The sequence below is a fragment of the Vipera berus genome (assembly GCF_964194415.1).
Source record: "Vipera berus genome assembly, chromosome: 1".
In the NCBI taxonomy this organism is placed as follows: domain Eukaryota; kingdom Metazoa; phylum Chordata; class Lepidosauria; order Squamata; family Viperidae; genus Vipera; species Vipera berus.
This window is the reverse complement of record NC_138202.1, coordinates 73,029,885-73,055,521: the sequence shown is the minus strand read 5'-3', so window position 1 is coordinate 73,055,521 and position 25,637 is coordinate 73,029,885. Positions and strand designations below refer to the sequence as shown.

Sequence of the window (25,637 nt, the reverse complement as noted above, 5' to 3'; positions counted from 1 at the left end):
TGCTGTCCTAGAGAATTACTACTCAATCAATGTCAAAATGAGAAGGGGAGAAATTATGCTTCAACATAAAGATCGAATAAGCCCAAATTCTCAGAATGTGAGTTTGTATCATGTAATTTACTGTATCTATCAAGAGGATAATCTAGCTTGTAATTTTATTGATTAGAAATTTAGTATCAAACTATTTACTAATGTTATCAAATAACAGGATGGTTGCTTTTTCAAATGAAATATCAAATTGCACCATTCTTGCATTTCTAAAAAGGGGAGAAATTCCCTATTTGTACATTGTTAAACACAATTTATTGTTTTACTAATAAATGTACTTGAACTAGAGTATATTCTCTATACCTTTTGTACTTTAGGGTTTTTGGCTGAACAACTGTCTGTTGCAGGAGTACCTAAGCAGACCAAGTTCATTACCCTTGGAAACAGGTACGTTGCACAAAATGTTAAACATCAGTTCAAGGGTTTGCAGAAGCATTTCCTTTTTTAATTCATTTTCAAAGGTCCAACAATTTAGCATTTTTATTCTCATTCTTAGCACAGTAACTTCAATACACACATGGAATATTTGGCATCTCATTTTATTCTGGTAACAACCCTTGGCTTATGTCCATAGCAATGATCCAGCAATCTAGAATGTTCCCAGAGGTGGGCGGGTTAAGTAGAATAAAGCGTATAGCACCAATCTACTCGTGTTAACTTCCCTTCTGGTCACTAGACTCCCCATTTCTCTTAATTTTAAAAATATTTTTATTACAAAATAAATTGAAAAGAGCATGTTGTAATTCAAAGTGTCAGCCAAAGAACAGCAGCTTTATTTCCAAGAATGCTTCTGTTCCTCCTCCCCACCCCTATTCCACAAGGCTTATAGGCAGGCTTTGAAAAGGTGAAAATGATGAGTGCTTGGATGCCATATTTCATTTGTAAGTATGACTGCTATGCCAAAAGAAAAAAAAACAAGACTAAATTTAGTAGACAGCCTTTTAGATAGGGTGGCTGGGATCAGTCTAATCTGTTGTTTTCTCATAAGCAAATAAAGTTATTAAAGTTATATTTATTAAAGGTATGTGTTATGGTTGCTATGTCCACCACAGGGAAGAGCTGTTTTTTGTTTAGTGTAGGTATAGTTCTGTCATGCTGGTCATTTTGGGAGAGCCTTCACAAAAGCCTTTCCAAATTCCACATACGCTTGTGTCTCCAAAATTTGGCTACCTCTGATCTTTGTGAATAAGAAATTAGTTATTTTCACTTCAGCAGTTGTCTTAAGTCTAGCATAATCTAACAGAACACTATATTTCCTATGTATCATACTCAGCCTTGCAATTCTTTGCAGGCTTCTGTGCAAGTAAATTGAGGCGAACCTGGTGGGACTTGCAAGATGAATAAAAGTGGGCGATTGTTTTGCCTTTGGGAGGGGGGGCGGAGTAAAGACATGAGTAATAGCTCTGAATCAGTTAATGGGCTTGGTGCCTTAAAAAAATGACACAGGTATCTTTTCCAAAATGGTTGAATATCTTCAAAGATATGAACAAAGATAAATGCAATAGATGGATAAATATAGGGCATCTGGAAATAGGGTTCATACTGAAATTAATCCCACCTTTGTATCTTTTCAAGCAGCAGTGTGTAACAGGGCAAATACCTATTTTGAAAGGAGCAGATTTCAGACTGAAATGTTGGTACCCCTCCATAAGTGAACTGCACATCCCAACAGTAACGTGGGAAATAAACAACTGCCTTCCCACTCATCTGATTATGATTATATCAGCCAGCATAATTAAGTAGGCAAGTAACATGTAAAAGCCAACTGACAAAGAAAATGTTTTAATTGGTGTCCCAGAAGAATTTACCAGACCTCTTCCCTTCAATATACAACTATTATAAAAATATATCCACTCTAGGTTTACTATAAAACACAAAGATAGCCCATACAGACAAAAATATTTGTTTAATTTGAAACCATACATCAATCTGCACTGTGTGTAATATAGTGCAAGACTGTAAAACAAGGGTGCCTCAAGTCAGGCAACTGTTCTGAATAAGATCAGTTCGTTTTTTTTAAAAAAAGGAAAAAAAAATCAAATCTCAAGAATCAGTTCAAATTCTGTTAGGTACACCATTATGCATCTTTCTCCTCCTCTGAAATGACTAACCATCTTCTCTAGACTCTGCTGTTAATATCACAGAGATAAAAGTTATTTTGTAATTAGAGCATAGTCTGGGAAGGTCAAAAATTGCAATGGCTCCTTCAGGATCATACTGCAACAAATTTCAATTGGAAGTGAATCTACTTCTCAATCCATTCAACATGGTTACTGTTATTACCATATAATGGGAGAAAGTTAGTTTGAGAGAAAAAAAAAGATCATTATGGATACTACCTTAACAGTCTCTTATTCAAACAAAACCTCTTATATGAGTAATGGATTACAAGTTCATAACAGCTGTTGATGTTACTTCACATACATAAACCATGAAGTTGCTTCCAAGATTTCAGAAGCATGAGAGATTCTAAAGGCTGCTTCCAAATTTGTCTGTTTTCTTAAACAGAAACCATCTTCAAAAAGCATCATTAGTAGGATGTCATTTGCCTATCATTCAGCTCGGACTAAAAAAAAATCCCCACAGTATTAACACGCTAAGAATTATATTTTTAGAATAAAATGTACAATAGCTACTTTAAGTAGCTGGCTGAACAAACACCACACATCACACAAGAAAAAGTCAACTGTCTGAATCAGTGTTTACTTGAGCAAAACCTTGTAAGGGTACACTATACTCAGTCTTATTTTAAAGAAGTTGATTAGATTTTTTATACAACATAGCCCCTGTCAATTTAAAACAGACCCACTGAAGAATGGAATGAAGAGTTGGAAATGCAGCATTTCAGAACCAGACTGTGTGTGTTTTCAACTTCTTTTCTGAGGAAGACCTCTCAGAATCTGTGTCTTCAAACTCTGCTCTGTGCCTTTTCTGTCGTCCATGGTTTTGTGAGCCATCACTGTCTGCGGGGTGCAATTCAGCAACCTCCTCTTTCATGCTCATGCTGTGACTGGAAGAGTCTGTTGCGGATAGGCAGCACTCCTTGTGCAAGGATGTGCATGTCTGCACAAAGCTGCCGCCTTTATCGACATTTAAGTGTAATTGTCTTCCTTGACCCAGAGCCTCCTGCTCTCCAAAATTCTGTCCATTATTAAGGTAAGGAGAATGAGAGTGTATATGGCCATTATTGTAGTTTGTACAGGAATTGTCAGTGTTCCTATCCTCATTGTCATCTGTTTGGTTTCTAGATAAATTTCCAGATGCATTACCATTGGCAGGAGTAGAAAACGAATCCTTAGAAACAGCCAGTGAGTTGTGGCTGGAAGTTGTTTGACAATTCTGGTTATTTTTCTGTTCCACAAATCCTGCGGGTGGATTGCATGACTCCTCAATGCAATTAACTCTTTCTTTACAAATGGCTTTTCCGTTGAGCTTCTTAGCTTCAAAAGAATGCTCTATAGATCCACTACTCCCAGAATCTTGGGCTAGGGTTTCCTGGTTTTCCATCTGCCACTGATTATCACATTCATGTTCTTGAACATTTATAGAACTTTCTGCTGGGTTACAATCCTTGAAAATGTCTCTGTTACAGCTTTCAGCAACAGAAGAATCTTGACCGCTAAGAGCTTTTCTACTAGTTCCTGGTCTTCCTTCACTTTCTCCACCTCCACATGAAGATTCACCATCTTTATTAGCTGCGTAAGACATGTAAGAATAATGAAGCCAACGAAAAGCTTTATAGATCTTCCTATCTACCGATTCACTCTCCGAGCAAGGAAAAATCTTGTCTTTACGGACCTCGGTGTTTCCAGCACTTCTTTCAGGCGATGAAGATGGAGAGGCAGAGAGATCATCCACTTTGATTTGGGGATAATCATAAAGGTCTTCACCTATATAGGTACTTGTGTTTCCTGCATTTGCATTAGTCCTTTCTTCCTTTTGTGGCTTTTGTCTTTGTCTACGTCTCTGAGCATTGCGCTGCCTGGTTAAGGCACGTCTCTCATTCAGTTCCTCGTCATCTTCTGTGCTGCTGCTACTGCTGGAGCTGCTTGAATCATTCTCTTCAGGACTAGGCGACCTTGGTCTTGGGAAAAGATCAGCATCCAGCTCAGTCTCACAGGTGTTTTCATCAGAATCAGACTCATTGGAAAGGGCTAAGAGACGTTTGTCCTGGTATCTCCTAAGTGCAGATAACCGCTGCTGACGAGAAACTGCAGTTTCTCTGGGTGATGGAGATTCCGTGGATCTCAAAGTTCCCAAGTTATAGGCAGGTTCATCAGATTCTTCGGTCATATGAGGTGGGGAGTGATGTAGAGAAGTAGAGGACTCAGATTCACTATAGCCAGAGCGTTCGCTTACTCCAGCATGAAGCTGCAGGATAGTACTTTCACTGAGGTCACTGTCAGAGTCAGAACTCCACCCCTCAATTTCTCGGCGAACCAAGGAATCAAAGAAGGCCATCATGCGTGGGTCCTCTTGTACTGACTGATTGGCATAATCATGAGACAGGCCACTGCCACTGTTCAACACAAGATTAATGTACTCCTCATGTGTATAGAGACAACGTGAATCATCTTCAATTTTACCATCAAGATCTCCCGTACAACCAGGTTGTCGGTAAGGACTCCAAATCTATAAACAAAAAGAAAAAGTCACTTTATATCCTTACCACACATAACATCAAGACATTAAGAAAAATAAAAAAGCAACTTGTATATTTATGTCATAACGATTTTAGAGAAATTGTATTTTAATTTAATTTTAATTCCATTCTATAGGTGCATTCAGATAAAATATTTTCCCCTACCTGAACTGGAGGATTCACAACTCATAAAAATGCCCTAAACTAGAAAAGAAACATCAGACTGCAGGGCTCTATTTTTATGCAATAAGTGTCTACTGTTGGAACGGGGTGGGGGTGGGGAAAGAAAGAGTGCAGAAGGAATGGCTAAAAATGCCTAGCTGCATTCTGTGTAAAAATCTAGGCACAAACCAAGATACTGGTTTCCCAGGAAACTAGCATTACTTGGATGAAGAAATATACCATTGTGCTTTATGAGATAACATATAAATACTTCATTTAGTAATTGCAGACTTTCCTATATTATAAAATGAAAAAAAGCTGAGAAATGTATCGGGCACTTCTTCAGCTCCAAGGAGGAGAAAATTTACTATGGTAACTGTGCAACTATTACTTTCATGGCTATTATAAAATAAAACCTTTATTCTATAACTTTATATCCTTCCTTTCTTACATTTTATTTTGTTACAGTAATCCTAACTCACAAAACCTTCTTTAAAAATCTTAACTCAGGAAGTAGAATTTTGTACAATAAATGTATTACTTAGAATTATTAAGTTACATTTGGTGTAGAACATTTGAGATTGTTAATCAGAAATGAAATCTAACATAGTATCTCCATTATGAATGAAATCCTCAAATGACTTTTACATGCTAGAAGCAGTGCTGCAAGTATTTATAATTAGAACTAATGTGGTACACATTAGATAATCCCCTACTGAAAAGCAGAGATAGCCTATCTCTATAGTTATCTCCATAGAAACGAAGGTCTATGAGTATTTTGATTCTCATTAAAATATACATCAGCAATACTTTAGTCTTTTTTCCTTCTATGCAATTGACAAAATGCCATTGGCATCAACATTCAGTTCAACACTGCCCTCCTGCTGTCAGCCTTTTACAGATTTAACCAGTTTTTTTAAATAGATGAAATTCCTCAGCAATATTGGTCTCCAAGAAAAGTTCTCTATGGTCTTCTCTGCTGTTTGCTGCACACTCCATTTTGTTTCAAGGCTCTTCTGAAAAGATTGCCTATCACTGACAATTTTTGTTTTACAAAAATCCTTCCATCAAGCCAAACCAAATTTACTATTCAAAGTCACACAGAGCAGGAACCTAACATTGTTTTCTTTCACATTAGATTGAAACAAACCTACAATATTATGCTGTCTAAAAAGAAACATAAGCACTAGATAGATTTGCTCAGGGACAAATTATTACAATTATGAAAAGTCCTGAGGTAAATTAGATTAAGCTATCTCTCCCCCCTCCTACCCCCATCTCAGGTCTTTAATTTCTATGCTTTAATATTTCTTACTCCTTTTCTGTGATCTGCATAATACTACAATACTCACTGGAAAAGTAAAAGATAAGAAGTGGGATATATATGTAACATTAAAAAAAATCCAGAAGGTGGGAGAAAGGCATCTTTGGACTTTAGGTGATGGAGAAGTTATAAAAGAGTAGGCCGCACTTCCCTGTGTTAGACTAGATTGGTATAGAAATTTGAGACCCACTAATAGTTGAGTTATTTTGTCTTAAAAATGATAATAAAGTTTTTATTATAGTGTTTCACACTTTTAATTGCTTTATAAATCAGAAACATAGTTATGTCTCATCAGATATATGATGGGAACCTAAAGAAATTCCCTTTCAAAATAATTATCTAACAGATTGAGAACAGCCCCTAAATAGTGATAGGCTGCAACAAAAGCAGTAGATGATGGTTTTTTGCGCACTAGTTTTTAACTTTTTTGTAACATGGACAAAAGGGTGAGGGTCTGGTGAAACCTATTGACTTCTCCTGAGAAAAAACACATAAAATGTATCATATATAGTAGTTTTATCTAGGAAACCAGTTGTGCTTTATTACAAAACAGCAGTAGAGTTTTTGGGTTCTATAATCTCCCAGGACTTGAAATGAATACTTAATATTAGAACCATCATTAAAAAGGCAAAACAAAGAATATTCTTCCTGCATCAACTCAGAAGTTCATACTGCCCCATGAGCTGTTGATAGACCTTTACAGAGGAATTGCTGAGTTTGTCATTTGTACTTTTATAACTGTCTGGTTTTGATACAGCAACCAAACAGGACAGGTACAGACTCCAACGGATAGTTAAGACTGCAGAAAGAGCAATTGCAACCAGCCTGCCTTCCATAGACCTGTGTTTTGCGTGGGTTAGAAGGAGGGCTGAGAAGATATCTACGGCCCCCCTCACATCATGGACATAAACTGTTTCAAATCCTCCTCTTGGGACAGTGCTACAGGGCACTGCATGCCAAACTAACTAGACACAGGGACAGTTTTTTTCCCCTCATGCCATCATTCTGCTGAACTCCTAATTCTCACAGTACTGTCTAATGTCTATGTCTACTTATCCATGTAGTATGGCTATAGCATTATCATTTATCCTTATTATCTTTACTCCCCCCCTGTTATTGGCATCATTCCTTGTGTGTCTAATCACACTTGGCCAAATAAAGTTTTCTATTCTATTCTATTCTATTCTATTCTATTCTATTCTATTCTATTCTATTCTATTCTATTCTATTCTATTCTATTCTATTCTATTCTATTCTATTCTATTCTATTCTATTCTATTCTATTCTATTCTATTCTATTCTATTCTTCCCAAATAACAAATAATATAGTAATCTGTGCTTTTTTTATTAACCAGTTAAATCAATAACAAGACGTTAACCTTTTAAAGGTATAATAATTTAAGCAGTGTGATTATTTGAAATCCATAAACATTTTTGGAGTCTAGAAGCCATAAATTACTTTCTTGCTAGTATATATTATTGAATGAAAATCTAAATTTTAGTCAGAGGTTAGTAAAAACAAAGTTGTAATTTTTTTCCCATGTAAGTTCACAAATCCCTTGAAACCTATCCATGGAACGCAGGTTAGAACTCCTGTATTACACCAAGTACATTCATGCACAAAAGATTCCAAAATGAATCATCCCAATATCCAGTATTCAAGAGGCTTTGAGGTCACCTTTTTCCTTTGACAAAAATTGCTATAAACGTAATTATTCTGGAAAATAAAATGCTATACAATATACTTTCTTCAATAATCCACACACAGCCACAGATTTTAGTTATAAAATACGCAAGTGCAAGTAAGAAAGCAGTAATAAGCTAGAAGAAACCAATCAGGCAAACTACAGTTTGTAACTGACTACAGTTTAAGCCAAAATGACCTCAGTAAAATGGGCTCTAAATCGAGTTTTGAAACTTATCTGGAAATTAGAAAACAGAAATTAGTCACATGAAAAAGATGTTACAGCAGTTGAGATAGGATAGGGTGTATTAACACTTGGATAACCATCATTAATGTTGATATCGTTGCATAATTGTGCAAAGCATATTATAGATCACAGCTGCTAGTTGTGGATCTAGTGACAAAAAAGGAACCAGGAGGATCTGCTCTTTCAGGGGGAGTGCAAACCTATCCAAACAGGTTTCACCACAATTCACCAATCCATTTTTTCCCCTTACCAATAGCACCTCCATCTTGTCTGGATTTACTTATAGCTTATTCATTGTCATGTAGCCAACATTAAAGGGTACTGATGGCTAGAGATAAAGTCACCTTTTTGCATAAGCAATCTCTCAAATGCTTCTGAGCTACATTTCATATATATCAATTTTTGTAGCTATTTATTTAATATATAGGGAGAAATGATAACATAGTTGAGCAATAAACATTTAGAGAATCAGGACCAATTTCACCCTTTATGGATCATTTATTTTTGGAAAGATCAAAATGTGTTTATTTGTTTAGAATATTTTATGCTCTGTTTTTAAGAGCGAAAGTGATGCATAGAAATATTAAAAATCCACTAATTATAAAAACAAAACAATTACCATCATTTTTATCATTATTAATTTGATTGGGGATGGCCTCTATCTTATCTAAGCAACTCTGGGCAGCTTACATCAAGTAAAAACTCTCTGATAAAAACAAATTAAAAATCAATATAGGCATATATAAAAAGTATCCAAAATAATTATTTTTAAAAAAACAGAAATATTAGGATCAGTGGCAGAATTCATCCTACATCTGCTCAACACAGAGTTGCTCAGCATTGCTGAATCCCCAGGCATGGCAGCAGAGCTCTGTCTTCAGGGCCTTTCTAAAGGCTGGGAGGGTCAGGGCCAATGTAAGGTCCAGGGGAACGATATTCCATAGGGTGGATGCCATGGAAGAAAAGGCTTTTTTTCTGGGATCCACAAGATAACACTCTTTTGTAGACCGGTCTGATAACACGTCTCTCCTGCTACGTAAAGCTTAACCAATTTTTAAATAAAAACTAAAAATCATGACCATGAAGAAAAAACAAACCCTCCGAAACTCACTTTTATAATTTTTTCCACACCAGAAGAGCAGATCATGTAAGTGAAAGGGTTAAATCGGACTTGGTTGACAATTGAACGGTGGCCTTTCAGCACCATAAAGGCCCCATTAACCACTCTGCCAATTCCACCTGGAAAGGAAAAAAAAAGTCAGAATTGGGTGACTTTATATAAATTGGCTTGATTGTATTGCTAGTGGAATATGTCCTCTTAATATAAGCAGGCACCACATTCTGCCTCAGCCCCCATATTATTCTTTGGAAATATTCAGAACCAGCACCACCAGCAGTTTAATCAAGAGAAATGAGACAGTAGATATGTGTACTTTGTTAATAAATGCATAATGACAGTATACAACAACCTTTGACAAGGGTCACGTTTACCTACTTGAACAGATCATTTCATTCTATATGTAAAATAAAAGCTGTTATAATCTAAGGCTAAGCTAACATTGTGTAACATGCAAAGATTGTTTTAGATTTGGTATCAAAGAGACAGAGCGGCAGTTAAACAGAAGTCACTGCCAGACAGGGAAGAGGCCTGCCCTGCTCTTGATGCTGAGAACCCAGAAGTACATGCTGTTGTCATAGGAAGGAGGGAATGAGTTAAGCATGGTAGCCCACCCACCCCCATTTGTTGTTGAGAACATGATTTTAGAAAAAGATACTGTTGAAATCCAAAAATAAGGAGGTGCAAATAATGAGTGAATGAAGATATATATATATATATATATATATATATATATATATATATATATATATATATATATATATATATATATATATATATATATATATATATATATATATATATATATAAATCCCATTTATATCCCACCCTTCTCCGAAGACTCAGGGCGGCTTACAATCTAAAGCACAATGTACTTAGCAATAGCCTTCATTCTATGTATATACCTGCTTATTAGGGCTTTCGCCCCCCCAAGCGGCATTTTTACAAAGTCAGCTTATTGCCTCCAACAATCTGGGTCCTCATTTTACCTACCTCGGAAGGATGGAAGGCTGAGTCAACCTTGAGCCTGGTGGGATGCGAACCTGCACTAATTGCAGGCAGCTGGTGTTACTTAAGGAGGCATTAGCCCACTGCTCCACCAAGGCTCTTTGATTTGATAATAAGAAATAGGGGTACTCCTTGACTGGGGACTTATTGCTTCCTGACAGGCCTTTCTGTAGGAGATGACCAGGCTGAGCCTGAGGTCAAACATGTCATCAGTCATGAGACCCTGCACGCCCACAAGAGATCTAAGTCCAGCTCACCTGGAATTCCTTTCTATTCTTAACTCCCATTAATTTCGTTTTGACTGTTAGTAGTTCAGATTCTTGTAGAGAGCTTAAACTTGCAATAAATCTTTACACTCATTTGAACTGCCTGAATTTCCTGATTTCCCAGGCTCTTGACACAATCTGGTTTTTATATTGTACATTGCTTAATCTTACATGATTTAATTAATTAGTAGGTTTTATAGGATCTAATGTATCCATTCTTTTCATTGTAGTTACCTGTCTGGTATTCCACTATTCCATTAAAAGTTAGTGCTCCCCAGGTTTTAATGAGACTACTTTTTTGTTTTTTTAAAAATTATCCTGCCTTTATTATTTTTCAGGTAGTGAACGTACATAATATTCTCTCCTACTATTCAACTGTCATTCCTGTATTATAGTTGTTATTATTATTGTTAGTGATTGTGCAAATCCTGTCTTTGTTTTTTGTCTTCCATGTGTAACAGGTGAGTATCAGCAGTGGAAAGCCTCTATTATGGAATAAAAAGTAAGTGGAGAGTCTTTATGGATACATTTTCCATTAGAGAAGCTCAGCCTCCAGGTATATGTCATTTTTAGTCTAAAAAACAAGACTTTTGTTTTTAATACCTTTGTGTGATTTCTTGACTTAAATCTGTGCACAGATACATTCTGTAATTATGTATATTGCCTTTACAGTTGAAAGACAGGTGTTTTTTTTAGTAAAGAACATGATGCAAAATTCAGCTAAGAACAAACAACTCATTTTCAACTTATTACAGGTAGTCCTCGACTTACAACCACAACTGAGCCCAAAATTTCTGTTGTTGTGGGACATTTGTTAAGTGAGCTTTGCTCCATTTTATGACTTTTCTTGCCTCAGTTGTTAAGTGAATCACTGCAGCTGATAAGTTAGTAACTCAGTTGTTAAATGAATCCAGCTTCCCCACTGACTTTGCTTGTCAGAAGGTCACAAAAGTTGATGACATGGCCATGGGACCCAAAAGTGGTCATAAATATGAACCAGTTTCCAAGCCTCTGAATTTTGATCACATGATCATGGGAATGCTGCAAAGGTTGTAACTGTGAAAAATGGTCATAATAAGTCACTTTTTCCAATTCTGTCGTAACTTTGAATGATCACTAAATGAACTGTTGTAAGTCAAGGACTAGCTGTATTTACAAAAAGAATGAATGTCTTCCTAGTTTACACATGGTTTTAACACTATCTAGTCATGCGATGAAAAAAGTTCTGAACATCAGAATACTGCATTTTAATACTGTGCATTAAAAGCAAACAGCAGTCATAATAAATTGTCTGAAGCACGTAGCAGTCACTTTGGAATCATGTGAAAACTGCCCTTTAATCTTTGCTGTTTCTGCCAAAATGAGTGGGGCTAAAGGAAGAGAAGACAAATACTTCAGAAAGAAATTAAAATAAGTTCCAGAATGTTGATTAGTTTAATAATGTCACGATAGGGCATAGCATATTTCTGTCAGTAGTTCAAATTAAGAGGTTGAAACTGAGAAGACTTTTGAACACAGTTTGAAAGTTAAATTTAAAACATCTGGGATTATTTATAAATATGAAACATCAGCAAGCAAAAGGTATGGAAACAATGGCACAAAAGAAAATCCAGAGAGATACAAATGCAGCAAGTAGGTACTAAAATAGAAATACATCCTGCATTACCCAGAACAATACTCTATCTCAGGGGTGTCAAACTCAATTTCATTGAGGGCCGCATCACCATTGTGGTTGCCCTCAGGGGGCCGGGTGGGTATGGCCAGGGTGGGCATGGCCTACTGGGTGGGCGTGGCTAGAGTGTGTATGGCCTACTGGGTGGGCGTGGCCAGCTCTACATCGTTCGCATCAAGGGTGCCTATGGGGACCTGGGCAGGAGTGGGACAGATCTGAGGGTCTCTGGCAGAAGGAGGGTCTCTGGGCCAGGGCCAAGGCAGTGGGGGCCGTTCCCTCACTGTTTCCAGGATGGCTTTGCGGGCCACATAAAACCACTTCGCGGGCCGCATCCGGCCCCCGGGCCTTGTGTTTGACATGTCTGCTCTATATGGACACATCCTCTGCAGTTCTGAAGAATTGTATTAATCTTCTTTCAATAAAAGAACTACAAGAATGGAAAACAAAAGCCCTGAAGGATTGCAGCAATGGTCTGCATCAGAATATATAGGTTACCTGATCAAAATCTTCAGTAGTATGAGAGATATTGTATATCCTTCTAAATTTATATTTATGCAAATAGTTAGCAAAAGAAAATGTCAGTAGAAGTTCTTCACCATAAAAAAATACTAATTTCAAGTTTAGTTTTTTTTTAAAAAAGTTGCTGCCACAAATCCGATCATTTGTGGTTAAGCATGACATAATATTATTTGATCAGTCTGATCAAAGGAAAACATAAAGCTTCAATGCCCCAGGGAAGTGCTGGATTTTTATCTCAAAACTATCCTGGATATTATTAGTCATGTTGCTTCCTCAGAGTACAAAAAGAATATCAAATGAGACAACCCATTTGGCTTAACTGATGTTTAACAGTAGATTAAGAACTTGTTAGAATGAAAACAAGTCCAAACAAGCTGCAGATTGTAGATGTGTTATTTTGACTACGGAAGTGAAAATGTATTTACTAAGGTTTACCAAGGAAAGTAAAATACCCCTATATGACTTTTAAAGGAACTCCTTCCGTTATTGCATTTTAGATTAATAAATTAATCCCACCTACATGGATAATTTTCTTATCAATCCCTCATGTTCTGCATTAATTCCAAAATACAACATTCCTTACATTTCTTATGGGGAATTAAGTTCAGCAGATTCCATACACTCACCAGCTTCAGGATCTGGAGGAATTCTCCACATGTATAAATTGAAGTCATCAGATCCCGAGAGAATATACTATTAGAAACCAAAATATTATAAGTTACGAGAAAAGGACCATTAAAATACATGCAAAATAATAATATAATTTAATTGCATAACATGGCTAATGCATGTTCTGTGCTTTGGTCAATTAGTATTATTAGGATTATGACAGATTAAATGCTGACAGTGTGAAGACTAGTTACCTACAAAAAGATTACAAATCTACTTATAAACATTGATTTAGAATTGCCAATGAAATAATGAGAACGCCTCCCTAAATATATTTATTCTATTTTGGGTATTCTTTACCATACTTTTACTTGTACAAGAACTTTCCATATGCTACAGGTTACATTTATAAAATTCTATTACCTCATTTATAAAAGAATTCCCAGGAAGATCTATAGCTCAGTGACAGAATAAATATTTTGTCTTAAAAAGATTCCTTGCTTGAGGGCAAGGCTAAGAACAGTGCCTATAATTTTCAACTACAGTTAGATTGAGTACTGCGTTAGGTGGTCTAATGAACTGACAGGCCATGAAGTCTCTGAAAAACAACTTCCTGTTGTTTCTTGTATTACATCCAAATTACATAATGATATATATAATTTCCCAATTGCTGCAACCATTTTTTTTACCAAATTAGGGTTATCACAATGTATTTTACAACCCATCATGACTATATTATAAAATGTAAGAGAGATCATATACAGCAGGATGACCCGATTCTGTAATAGTTTTGTTCCCTATGCCATCTGTCTGGTAAACTCGCAAGATTTGTTTTTCTTGCCATGCACATGTATACATAACCCGAACTAGAATGTTGTTTCTCTGTGTCAAATAATATATGTAGGTTTATGCATAATTCTGTATTTATTTATTTATTTTTGTCATATTTATGTAGTGTATATCGGAGGTGGTGACCCTTTGAGAACCGAATGCAACGAAATTTCATTTTAATGTATGCTGATTAGTGTACATTCAAAGTGACAATAAAGTTATTATTCTATTCTATTTCAGAATTTCATGCTGTGTTACATAATAGCCAGAAGCACATTTCTCATGGGATATCAGTATTATAGTCAATAATGCTTAGACGTGGACTTGACATATCCTTCATGTTTTCATCCGTATTGGTAAAATTACTATTGGCCCAGGCCAATAAAACAAAAAAAAATATGATCGTCTCTGCAATGGTGAAGCCTTACTTAGAATATAAGCAATTCTAAGTAAGCAATTCTTTTGCTGGCATGTCTGCTCAGCAGCATTGGAGACTGACTTCTGTTTTCAACATTTTGAAATATTTAGTGTTTACAAGCTATAACTGGCACAAACAAATTTTACATATTTTTGAATAACTTATAAATCTTACAAAATACAATAATAGTACTGGTGTCATAAAACCAATGAAGTCTGTTGTTTAAAAATATTAGGATGTCTTTAATTTTTATGCAGAGCTTTCCCCTAAATTCTCTCATTTAGTACATTCTCTGAATAAAAAGTTATCAGGTCCTTAATACCCATAATTTCCTTAAACTAAATTACTGGTCTACTTAAAAGAAAAAAGAAAAGAAAAGAAAAGCACAATTGCACTTACAGATGAAAAATTTGCAAACATTGCAGAACTATGAAACTGCTAGCATACTAGATATTTATTGCTTCAACAGAAGATTAAATAGTATTAAACAGTAGTTTAATATAGAGTTATAGTACTTTATTCCATATGCTATTCTTCTCTGGAAAAAAATAGTTTTTACTCCAGACCTTGTCAAAATTTAAAGCCAAGGCTGTCTCCACTTTTATTAGATTTATTAAACATACTGATTATTCTCTTTGAAGTAGAACTTTAGATTTTCTTGTAAGAGGAATATTGTTAGAAGTATTAGAAAAACTATGTAAATGGTATATTGGATAAACAGTAAATGGTATATTGGATAAGTAACTTTGGAGAAATGCTACCAAGATATTTTTTTGTAATAATGTCCAGAATTTGGTAGCAGAGAATGAACTATAGCTAGACCAGAGTTTCTCAGCTTTGGTAATTTTAAAACATCTGGACTTCAGCTCCCAGAATTCACCAGCCAGCATGCCAGCTAGAGAATTTTGAGAGTTGAAGTCCACATATCTGTAAGTTGCTAATGTTGAGAAACACTGACTTGAGTGAGAAGGTACACTGAGGACACCTATCACGAAGATTCTTTCCAAAAGTTTTACAAACATGCCACTAATTGTAGTATAACAGAAATTAATGTCTCCCAAGGGTATTCAAATCCAGGCAAATTCTCAAGGGAGAGATAGCACTTGGAATTGTGCCTGAAGAAAAATGAGTAGGAAGAGAAGCTGATAAAACAAACAAATTACATGCTATCTACAACCAATAGTCACTCTTCTAGTTGTACCTTTTTGGAACAACCAAAGTTCAAAAGTATGCCCATTTTAGCAATGTCAGATAAGTAATCGTTTTTCTGCTACCCTGTGTAAAGTTGTGAATTCAAGCACTGGACTGATTAAAAGTTGTTTCTGAGCAAAATTCTTAAGCAATCGTTCTTCATAAATGATTAGCTGGGAAAAAACAACAACAGGCCGTGGGTGGAGGGAAGAAATGGCTTCCAGACGACCAGCTGCTGATTCAGAAGTTTGCCTTAGATGGAAGAAATTCCCAGGCGTGGTTAATAACTGCGGCATGAAACATCAATCTCAGAACAATAAACATGTCTCAAATGTTTAGAATTAGCCATCCTACGGCAGTTGCATGGGATAGCTTACGGCTCCCTCCCACCTCTGTCCCCAAAGTAACTTCATACTAGCATCTTATGCAAGGTAGAATATGGGTAGTAGAGTAGTATGACCTTATAACTGGTAGAATATGGGGAGTAGTACAGTAGTATGACCTTATAACAGTGTTTTTCTACGTTTTATCTGCTTGAGGAAAAATTCAGCCTCCTGTCATTTTCCCATTTCCTTCATTTTTATGGAATGTAGAATAGAACTATGCTCCTCACTTCAAGCACCAAAAAAAAAAAATAATTCCATTTTTCTGTGGCCACGTTTTTCCTGATTTCTTTTTCTGTGAAAGTTAGCCCAGAATGGAGAATTTTCTGCAGGATTCCAAGGTAACTAAAGGCTGCCATGCTAAAGTCAAAACTATTAACAGAGTTCTTGAGAAGAAAGGCAAAAAGTAAAAATGTTGAAATATATTTAATTATAAAAGTTAATCAAACATTCTATGGACAACTACCTTTCTTCTATTCTCCCCCCCCAAAAAATTCCTATTCATGTTAGCTCTTTCTTAATGAAAGATCCCACTGTTTTTCAATCACTTTTAAAATAAAGTTTATGGGGATTGTTGGTATTGAGAGAGAGAGAGAGAGAGAGATAGAATCCCAAATGTCCTAATGCCATCCTTTCCTCCAAAACTGAAAAATGTATAAATAAACTTCACTGGACATGTCATGCTAAACCAGAATTATAGCAATTTGTAATTTGCTATGAGTTTTTGCATTTAGTCTATTTTTAGCCATCTTCATTCTTACTAGCAACACCAGCAGCTAAACTAAAAATCAGAAGTTTGCTGTGGCATATAAAACATCAGGAATGTCTTTGTTTTCCATAGGCAAACCAGGAGTTGCAACAAACTCAATCGTGCCATTCTGGCTAGTAAAATAAGGACAATAATTCTAATTTCTGTTCAGTATAGCTGCTCACATTAAGAATTCAGGATTTACCAAAGTCCTGGACTCTATTTGATATTTGATCAGCGATAAGCCACTCTACATTGAGAGGCAAAATATGTACCTTCAACAATACATTCTTGTGTGATCAATTTCTCTATTTCCTTAAAACAAAAGGTATTTGTATATCACTAAATTAAAGATAATACAATTAAACCTTTTCAGTATCAAATTCAAAATAAATTTCAGTATATTAACCTTGATTAAACTGCAGAGATAGATCTTTCATTCACAGAAAGAAAGTCAATCTATATAAAAATCTGAGCTAGATCAAAAAGAAAAGTAAATTTTTTTAGGACACTAGAATTGATTTAGAAGCCTTTTCTTCTCCTGGACTTTGATAGGCAGGGAGAAGAATGGATATTACAAATGTTAAGAAGGCCAACTGTGCACCAAGCTGACTGAGTGGCCTGAATGAGGTAATTAACAGATTTAGACTCTGCATTCAGAAGTTATGCTAAAAAAATAATAGAAGCAACATACTAAGTAAGTCAGGAATTAGGTAAATCTGCATCCAAAACAAGAACCATTTTTAGCATCCTATTTAAGAGTTCTTGATTGTCCAGTTACAAGAAAATAGAAAGTTCAGATCTTGTGACCTTGTCAGCTGGACAGCAAAGGATAGATTAAACAAGGCAACAAATGAACACGTGGCACCTTTAAAATATGGGACTTCTGCTTGAAGAATGTGTGTATCAGAGCTACAGTACATCCAAGACTGACAGCTAAGTTAAATGAAAGCTAAAAGCAAAGTAAAATAGTGGCTTAAATCAAGTTAGCTATTCAGTTCTGACCTCTGTTTAGATTTCCGTGTATAGTAGTTTTATAAACAGTGACGTTTTTTAGTAGTTTTTTAACCACTGAAGTACAGGCTGCCATCTCTATTATTAAGTACCCTTAAATCTTTGCAATTTCTACCTCAACCAAATCAATAATGAGCGAAGTGTCCTCAATATGATCATTTGCATGGACTTGCAATAACCTTGCAATAGCCAGTTTTCCCTTTAATCAGTGTTTCAGTTTTACTTCATATATTTATTGATATATTTAAATGATAAGAATAATATTTTCATTATTTTTCCCCTTCCTCTAAAGAAGCTGGGCTAACAATATTCACACTTAACAATTTCTAAATAAAAAAATTAAAAAAATAAGTAATGTCCTAGGATCCTTAGGAAACTGCTTCAACCTTATAAAGTTCATCAATATTAGAATTAATAACATATCTGGCCTGACGGGGGATTTGGGTTTTAAATTGTTGTTTTAGAATTGTATTACTGTTTTAACTGGGCATTGATTTAATCTTTTTTTTAACTTTTGTATTGTATTGTATTGTTATTTATATATGCCCTGTGAACCGCCCTGAGTCCCTAGGGAGAAGGGCGGTATACAAATCAAATAAAACTGAAACTGAAATATCCAAATCCATACATTATTATACATAACTGTTCCATTACAGGCATTACATTTTTCCATTAAATAAAATATTAATTGTAGATTACTAATCTCTTTCCAATATCTACTAATAGCCCATTGTTGCCCTCTACTGTCAACACAGAGAAATTTTGGCATTTTTCAATAAAATACTAATATAGCAGGAAATGGGGGAACCACATATACATACAGACATCCTGACTAAATCTTAATTAGGCACAACATAAGTTTTTGTGATTATTTTTAAGTATCAAAGTGATAGGGCATGTTCTTTTAGGACCCCTATGGAGAATGAATGTAGAAACAGCTAAAATGGCTTTTCAGCATGTAGCACACATCAGAAATGCAGGAATTTCTACTGGGAATGCTACCAATGACTTCTGCATTCCTGAAGTTCTCCTGTACCAGAATAAAGTCAACAAAGGGGATTGGGTGGTGATGTAATGTCTGAGATATGCCCCAAGTCTAATAAGCAAAACAAAACAAAATTACCCAGTCATATACGGCATATATTAACCCTTGCTTGAAAAAGTCACCCACCAGACTTTGTGACCAGGGACTTACAGACAGATAGGGTATGGCACTCCTGAATATCACTACTTTTTGCAGCATAGTTCAAGTAGAACTGAAACTTACTTTCCATATTATTATTATTATTCCTACCTTTATTATTTTTAGAAATAACTCATGGCAGCGAACATATCCAACACACCTTCTTCCTCCTAATTTTCCCACAACAACAACCCTGTGTGAGTTTTTGTGTCTACATCCCACAAATGCCTATAATTTGATCTTTCTATCATTCACTATATATGTTTAGAGGTACCAATTTTATCATACACACACACACACACACCATTAATTACTATTTAACTTATGTGGAGGACTAACCACAATATCATTTAGCATGCTGTGAGAACTATGTCACTAAAAATTATTTATATTGATCTAGATTTGTTGTTTTACACACAAGGAAATCTTACAGTGTTCTACACTATATTCTCAAGCAGTCTTAAAACATCTTAAAATGCCTCTCTGTATAACTGTATAATTTTAGGAATTAATGCTCCTTACCTGATCACGATCTCCTGCAAAACAGCAGCTTTTCATGGTACAAGAATTAAAATAACCCTGGTTGTCAAACTGGAAGACAGGCAGCCGGGAATGGATGTCATAAAGGACTGGTGGCAACCGACGCCTGAGAGCAAGCAGCTGCGTTCCATTGCTGTTAAATCTCACACTCATGGCACTCTGAAGTGACAGATTCCCACCATAACGGAGCAAGGAACTAGGAAACAGGGGACAAAAATGAATTAAAATGAGCTGCCACAAGTCAACTGTCGCCAAAGTGGTCTCTGTTATCATTAGCATTAGTGTTCAAGGATTTATTTATTTATTTTATTTATTTATTTAGATTTCTATACTGCCCTTTCCCGAAGGACTCAGGGCGGTTTACAGGATATTTAAAAGAAAATCAATAGAAAAGCTAAAAACAATTTAAAAAGATTACATCATTCCCTGAGAAAAAATAAAAACCCCAGTTAAAGTTAAAAAATTCTCAGCCTGGGCCAGAGAGATCGAAGAGCCAGGTCTTCAGGTCCCGGCGGAATGAACGGAAATCAGGGGCAGTCCTAAGCTCCGCGGGCAGCTGGTTCCAAAGGGCAGGTGCGCCCACTGAGAAGGCCCTCCCCCTGGGTGTTACCCGCCGGCAATCTTTAACCGGCGGCACCCTGAGAAGACCCTCCCTGTGGGAGCGTACTGGACGAAGGGAGCTTGATGCTGGCAGCAGGTGTTCCCTCAGATATCCTGGACCCTCACCATTTAGGGCTTTATAGGTCATCACCAGCACCTTGAATCTCACCCAAAGGGCAACCGGAAGCCAATGCAGCTTGCGGAGTAGAGGTGTTACATGGGAGTATCGGGAAACCCCCATCACGACTTGCGCAGCCGCATTCTGCACCAGCTGAAGCCTCCGGGTGGTCCTCAACGGCAGCCCCATGTAGAGAGCGCTGCAGTAGTCTAAACGGGAGGTCACGAGCGCATAAGTGACTGTATGTAGAGCATCTCGGTCCAGATAGGGCCGCAACTGGCGCACCAGGCGAACCTGGGCAAAAGCCCCCCTGGTCACAGCTCCTATGTGATCTTCAAAATTGAGCCGTGAATCCAGGAGGACACCCAAGTTGCGAGCCCTATTAAAGGGGGGTAACACCTCACCCCCCATCGTTAGAGATGGAATAATCTGGTTGAGCTGAGATGCCGGTATGCACAGCCACTCAGTCTTGGCAGGATTGAGACGAAGCCTGTTTCTCCCCATCCAGACCCGGACCGCTTCCAGGCAACGGGACATCACGGCGAGGGCATCGCTGGGTTGGTTCGGGGTGGAGAAAAAAAGTTGGGTATCATCAGCATACTGATGATACCCCACCCCGAAACCACGAATGATCTCGCCCAGCGGCTTCATATAGATGTTGAACAGGAGGGGCGAGAGAACCGACCCCTGAGGAACTCCACAAATGAGAGGCCTCGGGGCAGACCTCTGCTTTCCCATCAACACCGACTGCGAGCGGCCCAGGAGATAGGAGGAGAACCACCGCAAAACAGTGCCTCCCACTCCCAACCCCCTGAGACGCCGCAGTAGGATACCATGGTCGATGGTATCGAAAGCCGCTGAGAAATCTAATAGGACTAGGACAGAGGAACAACCCCTGTTCCGAGCCCGCCAGAGATCATTCACCAGCGTGACCAATGCCGTCTCCGTGCTGTGCCCAGGCCTGAAACCCGATTGGTACAGGTCCAGATAATCAGTTTCATCCAGGAACAGAGGAAGCTGATGCGCCACCACACTCTCAACAACCTTCGCCAGAAAGCGAAGGTTGGAGACCGGATGATAGTTATTTAAAACAGCCGGGTCCAGGGCAGGCTTCTTGAGGAGGGGTCTCACCACTGCCTCCTTCAGGGAGGCGGGGAAGACACCCTCCTTCAAGGAAGCAGTTATTACTGCCTGGAACCAGCCTCGTGTCTCCTCCCGAGCCGCATAAACCAGCCAGGAGGGGCACGGGTCCAACAAACAGGTGGTGGAGCTCAGCCTCCTCCTCATCCTGTCCACATCATCAGGGGAAACAGGATCGAACTCAGTCCAGATAACATGCTCAAGACCGTCCGATTCCTCCACATCAGACTCTGCCCAGTCAGAGTCCAAACCGGCTCGGATCTGAGTGATTTTGTCCGTCAGATGATGACTAAACTCCTCGGCCCGCCCCTGCAAGGGATCCTCCCTCACCTCCTGGTTAAGAAGGGAGCGAGTCACCCTAAACAGGGCGGCCGGGCGATTATCTGTGGACGTGATGAGGGCAGCGAAGTAATTAGCCTTCGCCGTCCTCATCGCCGCAAGATAAGACCTTATAAAGATTCTTAACTGCAATCGGTCAGATTCGGATCGGGTGGATCTCCAACAGCTCTCTAGACCCCGTCTCCGACGCTTCATCTCCCGGAGCTCCACAGAAAACCATGGAGCCCAACGGGATCTGCGCCGGGTCAGGGGTCGCAAGGGTACAACACAGTCGAGTGCCTCAGCGGCCGCCCTATCCCAGACATCAACCAAGGCATCAACTGGGCTGTGAGTGAGGGCGATGGGTATAGACCCAAGCGCCATCTGGAACCGTTCCGGGTCCATTAGGCACCTGGGGCGGAACCACCTGGTCGGTTCCGCAGCCCAGCAGCGGGGGGTAGCATAACGGAAGACCGGCCGCAGGAGATAATGGTCGGACCATGACAGGGGAACAATGACCGGTGAACCCCCTCCCAGATCATCCAACCACTGTCTCGACAGGAACACCAGATCGAGAGTGTGACCCCCCACATGAGTCGGGCCCTGAATTACTTGGGTCAGACCCATGGCTGTCATGGAAGCCATGAACTCCCGAGCTAACTCCGATGACCCTCCCAGTGAAGGCAGGTTGAAGTCACCCAGCACCATAAGCCTGGGGAACTCCACCACCAACCCTGAGAGGGTGTCGAGCAGCTCGGGCAGGGCTGTTGCCACACAGTTGGGCACCAGGTATGTGAGCAACAAGCCCATCTGAACCCGAGGGCCCCGTCTCAGGAGGAGGGTCTCACTCCCGCCAGTCTGGACAATGGTGGTCTCCCGCGGACATAAAGTCTCCCTGATAACCACCGCCACCCCTCCACCCCTACCCTGAGCCCGTGGCCGGTGTAGTACACGGAAACCTGGGGGGCATAACTCGGTCAGAGGGACCTCTCCTTCCGAGCCTACCCAAGTTTCCGTAATGCAGAGTGGCAGAGTGTCTGAATGTGCTATTTTGTAACATCATCATAATAATTTGGATACTGTAGCCAGATATCCCTCAGATATCCAAGGTATTTGAATTAGAATTACTTTTGCAAAAACATTTGGAACACATTTCAAGTGAGTGGTATATATTTTGCAACCTTATTGCAGTTAAGTCTAACGGCATAGAAGTCAAAGGGAGGAGGGTGATTTTAACCAATTTATTTTACTGACTGCTAAGCTGGGGTTGGGGATTCTGGCTACAGTGCAGAAAATAAGCACCAATGTAACCTGGGTTCCCTTCCAGTAAAAAACAGATAATGTTTGGATCTAAGTCTAAGAGATCACTTCCATGCATGTTTCTTCAAAGGTAATCAGTGTTGAATAAGGCACTCTCAAAGAAATCAATTTAAGATTTTTGCCTTAAATGTAATAACATTTTAAAAACTTAAAGTCTTAAAATGTAAGATTTTAGACAGAAAAAGTAAATCTTTAGGAATAAGATAATTTGTTTGCTAAGTTTATGTGCTGCCTTTGTTTTAGTGCATATCATATTTATCACATTCTGTTTAACTGAAAAAAAATCTAGTTTTGGGCCAAAGGCTGCATGAATACAGTATATGAAATCTTCTAAGATCTTTATGTCATAAAGTTCTTCATATTAAAATGCACAGTGGCTGAGTGTCAGAGCAGAATAAAAAAAAGCTCAAATCCAATATCTGTTAGCATTGTGCTGTTCTCAATAAAAACATGAATCAACATTAGTTGATTGTTTATTTCACTGGTTGCTTCATGAATTATTTCTCCCTGGATAATCTACTGAAATCTTGCAACTATACTACTGAGCTGCTTCATGTACCTATTAAAGTTGTCTCTGGGCAGGAAGTAATTTCTTTGTGGAAATGGGGAAACACACACAAACACATTTATAGTGTGACCTGCTACACAGGTATAAAGAAGATACCCTCAGGTTATTGCTATACAAAAACTGGAGGAAGATACAGTTGGGTTGCTATTGTTACATAAAGCAATCTATTATACAAATTTAAGCCTCTTAAAGCCTTTTGGAAAGCAGAAAGGATAGGCCTTAAAAAGTCATTGGGCATTCAGGCAGTAAATTAAAAAAAGTGAAACAATATAATTTTAAATGCAAGAATAGGTTTCTTATTTCAAAGTAGTTTTTACCAATAGCTTGTGGAAACAAATGACAATTCTTGCATTCAAGAATCAATGGCTTCATTTCCAAGATAAAAGATAAAAGGTTATCTTCTTTTGGCAAGTGGCATCATCTGAATTGCTTATTGGAAGCTCACAAAAACAAAAACAAAACACTACTAACAAAGGGCAAAGAGATTGGGGCATGAAATATCTTCAGTTGCTTTTATTATGTTATTCAGTCTGGATATCTTGGTAAGTCACAATCGTAGCTAAATTAGCTGCATGCTAGCCAATGGATATAGGAAATGATAATCTTTGGGTGGAAAGAAGGACAAAGAATATCTAGTGCTAAAGACTATGAACATAAAAGTTATTATATATAATGAAAAAACCTGCCATTATTACAAATTGTGATATTTTTATTAGTGCAACAAGAATGTATATAGCAGGGGTGTCAAACTCAATTTCATTGAGGGCCGCATCAGCATTGCGGTGCCCTCAGGAGGCCAGGTGGGTGTGGCCTGGGTGGGCATGGCCTACTGGGTGGGCATGGCTAAAGTGCGTATGGCCTACTGGGTGGACGTGGCCAGCTCTACATCGTTGGCATCAAGGGTGCCTATGGGGGCCTGGGCAGGAGTGGGACAGATCTGAGGGTCTCTGGCAGGAGGAGGGTCTCTGGGCCAGGGTCAAAGCAGTGGGGGCCGTTCCCTCACTGTTTCCAGGATGGCTTCGTGGGCCACATGAAACCACTTCGCGGGCCGGATGTGGCCCTTGGGCCTTGTGTTTGACATGTCTGGTATATAGCAATACAACTAATGAGCAAAAAAGTAATTCTTGGCCAAGCTGAGAAAATCCAAAAGTTATAGCATCATATCCTATCATGTAGCAATATCTCCATTAAGTCCAACTAAACAATTTCTCCAAACACCTAGTTTTAATGTAAAATAAAAGTGAGAAAAGCGAGATGGATATTGCAAGGTAATTAACAGAGGCAACTTTATGGAAAGTTACAGTGCAATGATATGTTATTATATATTGTGTGATTATTGTATGTGCCATCAAGTTAATGTTGACTCAGTGACTACATGGGTCTTCTGCATGAATAAGCGTATACATTCTATAATATTTATTTTCCATTCCTAACGAAATGAATTAAAGCCAGTGGTGGGATTCAGCCGGTTTGCATCACTTCAGCAGAACCGGTAGCTAACTGTTTGTTGCCCAGGCTCAGAATGGACTTCCGGAAGCAGCATCCACACAGAGAACTGGTTGTTCACATATTTGAATCCCACCACTGATTAAAGCTACATTGTCTGTAAACACATATTCCTCAGTGATTAGTAATTATAATTTTTTTAAATAAAATTATAAAAATCATCTTTAGGGGATGATTTCCTGGAGTCTTTCAAAAAGTCACATGATGGCTGGAATCCAATCTTATCTCAAAAACCATTGTCAAGATAGCTGAAACACAAAAAGTCATAAGGTGATGTAAACACTCTAGCAATTCTGAAGGGTAACAGCCAGTATCTTCTAGCAAACAAGACTCACAGTACACTTTAAAGACTACCTTTATCATATAACCACAGGATATTCAGACAACATTTTTTTTGTCAGTGGCTGAAAAATCCCATAATTGCTTTATCTATCTTCTGAGAGAAATCATACTGAAGCTGA

At 38.1% G+C, this 25,637-nt stretch overlaps 1 protein-coding gene across 2 annotated transcripts in view; it reads right to left on the bottom strand.

Annotated features, from left to right (window-relative positions):
• Positions 1-1,935: 1,935 nt before the first annotated feature.
• DCAF5 (DDB1 and CUL4 associated factor 5) overlaps positions 1,936-25,637 on the bottom strand; it is a 41,966-nt gene continuing 18,264 nt past the window's right edge. For both annotated transcript variants that reach the window (XM_081313149.1, XM_081313150.1), the window contains 4 exons: positions 19,589-19,802; positions 13,316-13,382; positions 9,219-9,346; positions 1,936-4,680 (listed from right to left, as the gene is read on the bottom strand). In XM_081313149.1, the coding sequence (XP_081169275.1) occupies positions 2,893-4,680; positions 9,219-9,346; positions 13,316-13,382; positions 19,589-19,802 (2,197 nt within the window). In that variant the 3' untranslated portion in view covers positions 1,936-2,892. The remainder of the gene's footprint in view (positions 4,681-9,218; positions 9,347-13,315; positions 13,383-19,588; positions 19,803-25,637) is intronic.